General features: G+C 30.4%; 1 protein-coding gene across 1 annotated transcript; it reads left to right on the forward strand.

The window, feature by feature from the left end:
• The first annotated feature begins 2,516 nt into the window (after nucleotides 1-2,516).
• On the forward strand, nucleotides 2,517-4,628 carry LOC145112537 (ubiquitin-NEDD8-like protein RUB2). Its single transcript, XM_079048710.1, has 3 exons — nucleotides 2,517-2,702; nucleotides 3,444-3,703; nucleotides 4,325-4,628. Exons 1-3 carry the CDS (start codon nucleotides 2,610-2,612, stop codon nucleotides 4,437-4,439), a joined length of 468 nt encoding a protein of 155 aa, XP_078904836.1. The 5' UTR covers nucleotides 2,517-2,609; the 3' UTR covers nucleotides 4,440-4,628.
• The last annotated feature ends 6,155 nt before the right edge of the window (nucleotides 4,629-10,783 follow it).

The following is a 10,783-nucleotide window of genomic DNA, read 5'->3' on the forward strand; positions in this document are numbered from 1 at the left end:
CCATGTTTGTATTAAGCGCCAAATCTCCTTTACCCATCGACAATCGAATAAAATGTGCATGGATGATTCCGCAACAATCCCAAAAGAATCGCACAACACCGAATCCAAGCTAACACCTCGCTTTTCCAAATCCATTTTGGAAGGTAATCGATTCAAAATAGATCTCCATCCAAATAAGTTAATCTTAATTGGAATCAAATTAATCCAAAAGTATTTATATGCTAATGGAGTGCGAACCTTGAATTCCTACAAACCTCTAGGAGAGTTCACATAAAAGGTTCTATTTGTATTCTTAAGCCATTTCCAAGTGTCAGTAAAGCTTTGCAAAACAACCCCATTTAGCTATAGTGTACATCTGTTTGATTCCTCCAATTCATTAAAGGATCTGGGTAATCGACTCCAACACCATGAGCAATCAGGTAGGCCATCCGATTTGGAACACGTATCCATAATTGTGCACTGTTTTATGATTTCCAGTTTAAACAAATATGAGTATTTATCTTTCAAAATAAAATCACCCAGACATCTTTCGAACCAAAATGTAGTCTAATTTCCACACTCGAACTCTTTTTTAAGGAGTGCATGCAAATCAATATTATGAACCTCAAAATCAGATATAATATTTATGATATTAGTTTCTACCGTTCAAAAAAAAAACAATATCATTTTGCAAAACTAACAAAAAGCTAAAAAAAAATATATAAAATTTTGCAAAATGTTAATATGTATCTTGTAAATATCATTGATTTCAATAGACTAAACTGTACAAATGGTCTATGTGGTTAGCTCAAAATCGCTACTTTAGTCCAAAATAGTTTGGACTAGCACCAGAGGTCCAAACTTTTCATTTTGTTGTGAGTTTGGTCCAATTTGCTTTGAACTTTTTTCAAATGACAGATTTGCCTTTATTAATTTTCTTTTCTATTTCTTTTTTTAATTTAATTTAATTTTTGATTTAAAATTAAATATAAAAAATATACAACCATATCCTACCCCACTCACATACCTCTAGAAACACTAATACCATCTCTATCTCTATATCTCTCTTTCTCTCTCTCTCTCTCTATCTCTCTATCTCTCTCTCTCTCTCTCTCTCTCTCTCTCTCTCTCTCTCTTTCTTCATTGCTGCCGAACCACCACCTCCTGCCGACTACCGTTGTTAGACCACCACCATTTGACAGATCACTGTCGTCTGCCGGACCACCGCCACCTGTCGGCCTATCCTAGTCACCGGAGACCACCTCTACCACTCTCTCTCTTTCTCACTCACTCTCTCTCTCTCTCTTCACAAAACCATCTCAATCTTCATGATTTTCAGAAAACGAAAATACCACCACCACCACTATCTTTCGGTGACTGGTTCTGACAGAGAGGGTTCCGACCACCATTATTTATTGCCCGCTGGATCAATATCACATCTTCTTTCGCATCACCTCTGCCTTCTGGAACACCACCATCCCGTTATCCTCACTCCCAAACGACCGCCGCAAACCCTAGTAGCGACGGCTCTGAAAACCCTAGTTTCGGTGGCGGCTTGTGGTTTACACAGTGGTGGTGCTCGAGATCTGCAAAAAAAACAGATGTCTTGGTCGGAGAAAGAAATAGAGGTTGTGGTGGTGGTTTCTTGTAGGCGAAGGGCGACTGCAACGATGAACATATTAGGTGAAAAGAACGTTCCGGCAATGGTGATATAGATAGATAGATCGAGAAGATCATGGATGTGGTGTCGGACCTCCCTCCACTACCGGCTTTTTCTCTCTTCTCTTGGTAAACAATCAACGAACAAACCCATATCCACTGGTACGACGAACATGATGTTTCAAACATTAGCGGCACATCAGAGAAGGAGAGATAGCGGCAATGCTGTAACCCCGATATGTAGCTCATCTGATTTTGAAACCCTAAAATGAAGACAACTTTGTTTGTTTATTCGTCTTCTGATCTGTTTAGTGGCTAGAGAGATGGCCGATGGTGTTTCCGGTGAAAATGATATGGTGGCCAGCGGTGTTATCCGACAAGAATGGCAGGTGAGCGACGATGTAGTAATAGTGGGGAAGAAGAAAACGAGAGAGAGAGAGAGAGAGAGAGAGAGAGAGAGAGAGAGAGAGAGAGAGAGAGAGAGAGAGAGAGAGAGAGAGATTTATTTTTATTTTTATTTTCTTGTTTTTTTTAATTTGAAAATCAGAAACAAATAATAAAAAAGAGAAAATCATATTAATATGGGTAAAACCGTTATTTTGAAAAAAGTCAGAACAGATTGGACGAAAAAAGCAACAAAATGAAAGTTTTGGACCACTGGTGCAACTCTAAATATTTTTAGACCAAAATGATAATTTTAAGCAAACCGCACGAACATTTATGCAGTTTAGTCATTTCAATAAAATCTGGCAGTAGATTGAAAGAATAAAAAAAATAAAAAACTTTTTTACGAAAATCTAGAGATTGACAAAAAAAAAAAAAAAAAAAAATCAACTTTTTATTTTTATTTTTTATTGATAAGCGTCAAGACTTGAGAGTTGAGAGACCATAAAACCAGTATCAGTTTTGCCATCGATCATGAATCGCACTTCCTCTTTCAATTCAATTGCGATAACATACCAACCGATATCATGCAGATTTTCGTGAAAACCCTAACCGGGAAGACGATTACTCTCGAAGTCGAGAGCAGTGACACCATTGACAACGTCAAAGCCAAAATCCAGGTCTAATTTTGTTAATCGGTGTCTCTTTTTATGCATGTACTTTATTGATTTTTTTGATCTGTCATCGCTTATTGTTTATTTCTTCTGCCGATTCTATTTTTAGCTTTTTGCCCTGTGTTTGCTTAGGCCTGAAATTGCTTTCACTGGTTTACTAATGAAAACTAGGGTTTTATAGCTTACTAGGGTTTTGCGTTTTTCACCTTATAGATGCATTTATCCCTTGTTCTTTGTAGAATCCTGCAGACGAACTTACAGATGTTAGATTTACGATTTGCATCCAGGAAACCTTGTCGATCCAAGCCTCTCCTACTGCGGCAATTAGTTTTGAATCCTCGCATTAAACTGAATAGTTCCTTGAATCAATTAATCAGTTTAGACCTCTTTCACGCACCAAGATTTTGAATTCCAGTAAGACGCTTAGAAATCCAAATAACCTTCGGACCCTAGATATGAGAATTTGATTGTGAATGAACTTGAAGAACATAAAAGGATGATTGATTGATCAAAACATGAACACCAATTGAACAAGAAACCATTGATTGATCACAATTAGGGCTTTTAACATTTATCTCATTATGAGTTCACTATCATGAACAAAACAGGGACAGAGTAAGAAATAACAAGCTAAACAAAAGGGAAGATAGAATTTTCTATTTGCAGCTATGATTGTCAATGACTTGATTCTGTTGTATCATTAGATTTTGTTACATATTGCTAACCGTCTTATTGGAATCAAAAAAGGACAAAGAAGGTATCCCACCAGACCAACAGAGATTAATTTTTGCTGGAAAGCAATTAGAAGATGGCAGAACTCTTGCTGATTACAACATCCAGAAGGAATCCACACTTCATTTGGTTCTTAGACTCAGGGGAGGAACTATGATCAAGGTCAAGACTCTGACTGGAAAAGAAATTGAAATTGATATTGAACCAACTGATTCTATTGATCGGATCAAGGAAAGAGTTGAAGAGAAGGAAGGAATTCCTCCTGTTCAACAGAGGTTTGCCACTTTCTTTCATCTTAGTTTACTCTTTTAAAATTGGAAATAAATATGTTGGAATTAAAAAAAGGAAATTGGTTTGCCTGATGGAATGGAATGGCCCATTCCTTGAGTGAATGTGATTCCTTCCATTTTGTTCATTTCCATTCCTTAGCTTGAGGGGTTTCTTTCCATTCTGTCATGGAATGGAATGAAACTTTGCAATTTTGCATAAATTACAGTTTAATTCTACTTTTTCATTATAATCTTATTTGGGTTTTAACGAGCTTATATTATGTACATACAAAATTATTAAATATGTGTTTCAAATTTTGATATTTTCAATTTTAATAGCTTTTGATATCTCATTATTTTCAAATTGTATTGAAGGTAATATATGTATTTATAACTTGTTTTGCTGAAGTAATGAATTAATAATAAAGACATGAAATGATGATTTACACCCTTTAACAAGAATCATTTGCTTATTTTTTATACTTTTATACAAATGGCTGATTTAAAATAAGTTGTAACAGATTGGTTGCTGTTTTTATCCTTATAGTAAATATAAAAAAATCAATAAAAGTAGATTGCTATTTTCTTATTATTAAACCTTAATAATATGAGATGAATCTTTTGTAGGCTGATTTATGCTGGGAAACAGCTTGCAGATGATAAGACTGCAAAAGACTACAATATTGAAGGGGGTTCTGTTCTTCATCTTGTTCTTGCACTAAGGGGTGGTGCCAAGTGGTAAGTGGTAAGTGGTAACAATCAAGAAAGACTACATGTTTACCAAAGTTTAGTAATGAAACTATGTATATGGCTGCCTACCTTAGTCTCATTTGACTTTTTTATATTTTTATTTTATGAGCATTTATTTGCACTTGATGTCATTTGAAAACAAATTGAGCTTTTATCCTATATCTTTGCTATATTTTGTTAATTTGTTAAGTTTAGTATATAACTAATGTTGCAAATAAGTTGAGATTTTATCAACTTATTCTAGCTAAAATTCAATTCACCTTGACCTTTAGTTGTTAGCTGAAAGGCTAGTAAGATAGCTTATAAGCTAGCTGATAAAAAATGATGTTTGGTAAACCACCTGATAAGATAGCTGTAAGATATGATATGATATAAAAGAGCGTTTAGAAGAATATGTTTTTTATAATTAATTAAGGGTGTATTTGGTTTTTTTTTTTTTAAAAGCTTTTGAAAATTTTTTATCAGCTAGTATGATCATTGAATGCATCAACAAAAACATGCAATGATATATGAAAACACTTGTGGCAAATCACACAATGATATGGCAAATCACACTCTGCTATCTTAGTAACAATTAGCAATAAGCAAGCATATTGAAAATAAAATAAAAAATAGAAGATAAAAAACATGAGAAGATGAAAAAATTGCTACCTTAGCACCAATTTGCTTGTATACTAGAGTGGCTTGACTTTGACCAGTATACTAGAGTGGTTTGACTTTGACCAAATAAGGTCACATTTATATATAGTAGCTCAACCCCCAAATGCGTGATTGAGGCCAATTTATGTCCAAGACTAAGGCTACATGTCTCTATGTATATATACCATTAAATAATTTTTCTAAAGATAATCTTGAGAAAACATCTAAACGGTCTACAGTTTAATAGAGAAATTTACACCACACAATGACACAAGAAATACATCGTAGATTTGTCTTTTGAATTTGAAAAATGATAGTGACACCAAGTTTTTTGGAAGCCTCTATTTGAAAACGTTGATTATAGATATTTTATGTCAAATGATATCACCCGATAAAAATAAAATATAATGAATTTATTCATTAAAGTTGTGGATTCAAACTGGCGGCTCAAGACCGAGGGTACAAGTCCAGCAAGAGCAGACAAGGGTTTTTTGTTGTTATAAATAAATGGGATTTTGACAAAAAGGTCCCTAACTTTGTCACTGTTTTGTCAATATGATAATTTTTTATTCGTTAATGTTAAAGTTTGTCAAGTTATTATTATTATTATTATTATTATTTTTCATTCTTATCCTTGTTTAGTGTTACACAAGTTTTCAAATTATCATGAAATTAAATCTGCAGACAAATCTTTTAAGTTGATATCTTTTATTTACATTTTTACCATAAATATGTTTTTTCGTATTATACATATTTATATAGAAAAACATATTTATATGCAATCTTTTTTTAACTAAACATTGTATAAATATGTTTTTTTAAAGTATAAATTCATATTTTACGTTTTTTAGAGATATAAACTATGAAGACATTTAGGTACTGTTTGATAGTTGCTCTCTGTGAGAGTGTTGTCTGGAAAAGTTTTCTGACTGAGAAAGAAACCATGTTTGATTGTATATCAGATTGACTGTGCTAAATGATGAAAAATGATCATATTACTCTATTGTTTTATATTGTGTGAATGAAGTTGCTGAATAATTATAAAAACATACAAAACGTCATACAAAATCAAAATTACACAATAATCATTTAAAAATCCAAATGCAAAATATCATACAAAGTAATTAAACATCAATCAATTAAAATCTAAAGAGAATGTGCATGAGGTTGTTTGTAGTTTATTGTTTTTTCAAGTTGATGTTACATTGTTATTCTTTCTAACCATTTTAGTTTTTTTTTTATAACCCAACGTGTGATTCTTGACCCGGTTTATGTCGATAGTGGTGGGATGGATGAGATTTTTTAAATTAAAATAGGATGGTGGTGGTGCTGTTAAAAAAAAGAATTAATCCAATAAAAATGAATTAAAAAAAACTAACTAAAAGAAATTAATAATCCAATAAAGTAATATTTATTAATATATAAATAATACATATTATAAATAATATTTATTAATATATAAAAATCTATTAAAAAAGAATTAATTCATAAGAAGGAAATAAAAAAAATGAATTATTTAAAATAAATTAATAACCCAATAAAACAATATTTATTAACACATAAATATTATATATTAAAAATAATATTTCTTAATATATAATAATCCAGTAAAAAAGTAATAAAAAATAAAAAATAAATTTAAAAAAAGTTATTTAAAAAAATATAATAATCCAAGAAAGAAAAAAAAGACAAGGTTTGTTGCAAAATTATCTTTCCAACCCATTCAGCCATAAAAATATGGTTTTGGAGCTTTCCGGAAAAGACATATCTTACCGGGAACGACCCATTTTTTTTGTGTAAATCAAACCGTCTTTCTGATTCATTCAGCAAGAAATATATGTTTGGACCTTGAAAATGTCTATCAAACGAGACCTTATTGTAGAAAGATTAATATATTTAGAAGGTGTTTGACAAAGCTTATTAGCTTATAGCGGTAACAAAAATGAGTTTTTAAAAAAAATGTTTGACAAAGTTTATCCGGTGTCAAACCGCTATAAACTGATAAACCATTGTTAGTGTTTGGTAAAAAAAAAACTGTTTATATGAGTAAAATTACGAAAAAGAGCTTCCTTTTATATTGTAACTTATTTAACATAATTGAAACGTGTGTGTGTATATATATATATATATATATATATATATATATATATATATATATATATATATATATATATATATATATATATATATACTTCTAACAAGGTATAAATACATATTATTTTTCATATAAACACACTTTTAATTGATATATTTCTAGATATGTAAAAAAAACATCTAAAAATATATTAATATTTCAAAAATTGTATTTATATTTAAAAAAATATAAAAATACATATTATACTTCTAAAAAACATATTTGTATGGTGTTTAGTTAAAAAAAAATCAAGTATAAATTTAGTATTTTGTACATGAATACATATAATATAAAAAAAACATACTTACGTAAACCCGTAAAAGATTTGTAAACTTAATGATTTTTTTTGCAGATTTGATTTCATAATAACATGAAAAACCTGCTATTATAGTTACAAGGGAAACTGATTTTTTTTTCCGGCAAACCTTAGACATTAACGAACAAGAAATCGTTACAAGACAAAACCGATAAAGCTTGACAAACTTAAAAACTTTTATGTCAAAAGCCTTAACTAAAAAAAACATACTTACGTAAACCCGTAAAAGATTTGTAAACTTAATGATTTTTTTGCAAATTTGATTTCATAATAACATGAAAAACCTGCTATTATAGTTAACAAGGGAAACTGAATTTTTTTTTTTCCGGCAAACCTTAGACATTAACAAACAAGAAATCGTTACAAGACAAAACCGATAAAGCTTGACAAACTTAAAAACTTTTATGTCAAAAGCCTTAACTAAATTATTTATTTAGGCCACTTATTTGTTCATTTGTTATAACTTATAAACTAATGTCTTTTTGATTGTTAAAATATGATATTCCACTTATTTGTTCATTTGTTATAACTTATAAACTAATGTCTTTTTGATTGTTCAAATATGATATTTTCTATCGCAAAAATTTTAAAAATTATAGCTTCAATAAGCCGGAAATTAGAGAATTGATTTATACAAACGAGTTTTAGTTTTAACGGCAACTCCAAAAGGAAGCTATTGTTCGCAAGCAGATACAAGATTTAACCTATATACAACTTCAAAATCAAGCCGACAACTCCAAAAAGAAACTGGTTTAAACCCGCTATTGTTCACAAGTAGATACAAAATTTAATCTATATATTAATTGTAAAAAATAAAGTCATATTTTGCTCAAAGTAAATGTCATTTGCATTTTTTTTATAATCTAATGACATGTGAATCCTTTAATTTTTCTTTTAATCTTATTTTTTGATTTTGACATTTACCTTAATCTAGTGAATAGAAAGATTAGTAGAAAAAAAAACACCATAAAATTTGATTTCTAAAGTTAAATACAAATCTCCAAATTTTAAAAACTTTGCCAACCTAATTTGATGACTCATACAGTCATAATCCATTGGCCATTACCATTTACTAATCCATTGATTCTTATTGACTCGGATTTTATACATTATCAATTTTTAAATTTTTTTTTCATACATTATCAATCTATAGTCGAGTAATAGTTATTCCTTCCGTCTCGAATGAAGTTTGATTTGAAACACAATTTAATGAACTATTTGATTAACCTTAATGACCAAAAAAAATAATGACCACTAGAATTTGAAAAATGAGAAATAACCATGTCAAAAAGAGTGTTATTTCTTTACAAATTTTGCTGACATTTAATAAAAACTTATTTCGAATTGCTTTTACTAATTTTCAAACTACTTTTACCGAGATCAAGTTTGAAATTTTCAAGCATGTGCACAAATTTTCGAAGGATTTTAAGGTGACAAGACGTTTTCGAAAATGATATATCTATTTTTAAATTTAGAAAACTTTCTTTATTATTTAAAAAAACAGAATGTTGGCAACAAAAAAAAAACAACTCATGTAGCAGAAATACTAATAAGATTATAATGCATAATCAAAAGAGATGGTTGACGATTACGAGGTGCGACACCTTGCGGGTGTTGTTCACTCTTTGTTGCTATGGATGAAATCTTTTTATTTAGTTGTTACTGATGTTCAAAATAATTTCTGTAATGCAAAAAGACCGGCTGGCGGGATTGGATCCGATGATAATCGTTTATGAGGAATTCATTCAATTGGAAATGGATATGGCACCAAAGCAATCAATAAGATGATATGTTGACTCTAGATTACGAACACATGAAACACATGTCATAAAAATGATCATGTTCTTTGCGATGGAGATGCGGGGGTTAGTCAATATGTTTCTCCATAGTACCAAACAAAAGGAGGACCCGATCATTATGTTCCTCTCATGTATCAACCAAAAAGGAAAGCTAATTAGTGTTTTCCTCCAATGTACCAAACACAACAATTTACTTTGAATCTCAATGTTGTGTATGAAACAAAATGGGAAGCTAGCTAGTGTTTACCTACGCAATATAGAACATGGAACAATACGGGCATCTACATGCAAGAAAACATATGAAGTCTATGAATAGGCACAATTACATTTGTTGCTTGATGGTTCTAATTTAAAACCATATAGGTAGCATGGAAGCCAAAATATGGAACAATTTGATGATTTATATGATTTTGTTTTTGATATAGATGGAAGTTAGAGAAACATCATCGTTTTGAGTAATGTCTTCCCCATGCAACATTCAGATCACGATTTCATAAGAACCGTCAATTTCTCTCGAACAAACACCTAATATCATAAAGATGTTATTCAAAAGAAAAATACTACATGATGATATCGTTGGGATTGAAATGTTTTCAAAAAAGATTTGGCATTAAAGTGACGAAATTTATGACAAACAGGTTTGAGGCTAAATGGCCTCAAGGAGTTTGAACCCCAAGCTTGGTTGCGAAGTGTAAGGCGTAGAAACGTTTTTAGGGGACGCCAAAAATTCATTAGCACATATTCCCACATAATATCATAATCTAAAGAAAGCAAATGAAGGAATCATAACACACATCAAGACAGGTACACAAATTCGATTTGAGATATTCGACGTTGTGATTAGTTTTATAGTAATATTCATATTTATTATACCATATGCATCAACTGAAAGATCAAGTATGCTCAAGAATTATATTAAAGTGATACTGTTAATCAAAATATGATCATAAGGATCACACTAACAACAACTTTATACAATTGATTATTTATTAGAAATTGATATTAATAAATATTCAATAAACTCTTATAATTAATTGGAAATTATTTATTTCATGGAAATATTAATTTTCAATGACACATAACATTATATTTCATATAGTATGAATAAATAAGTAATGTACAATATTTTGGACTAGAAAAACTTTTTGTCTTTATCTAAATGTTAAGGTTTATATTTTATAAACTTGAGTTTTATAAAATATACAAACTACTTTTCTTATTCATGCATAAAGCCGAAAGTTGGAAAGGGAAAGAAAGATATGGGCTTTTGATTTGTTTAAAGAAAAGTACTATATGTCTTAAAGCATGGGAAAACATTTAGGTGTAGGGGAATCATGGACTTAAAGCATTGAGACATTTGGGTAATGTTTTAACTTTAAGAAAGACTTTCATCCATTTCTTTCTTATGGGTTACAAAAAATGTATCCTCCCCTCTCCATGCATTCTCT

The sequence above is a fragment of the Lactuca virosa genome, chromosome 1 (assembly GCF_052849685.1).
Source record: "Lactuca virosa cultivar CGN04683 chromosome 1, Lactuca_virosa_CGN04683_v6, whole genome shotgun sequence".
Taxonomy (NCBI): Eukaryota; Viridiplantae; Streptophyta; class Magnoliopsida; order Asterales; family Asteraceae; genus Lactuca; species Lactuca virosa.

Excerpts from the sequence above, each read along its gene's own strand:
- LOC145112537 (XM_079048710.1), top strand. The coding sequence starts at position 2,610 with ATGCAGATTTTCGTGAAAACCCTAACCGGGAAGACGATTACTCTCGAA. Across the intron at positions 2,703-3,443 it reads ACGTCAAAGCCAAAATCCAG|GACAAAGAAGGTATCCCACC; the intron begins GTCTAATTTTGT and ends GAATCAAAAAAG. Across the intron at positions 3,704-4,324 it reads ATTCCTCCTGTTCAACAGAG|GCTGATTTATGCTGGGAAAC; the intron begins GTTTGCCACTTT and ends AATCTTTTGTAG.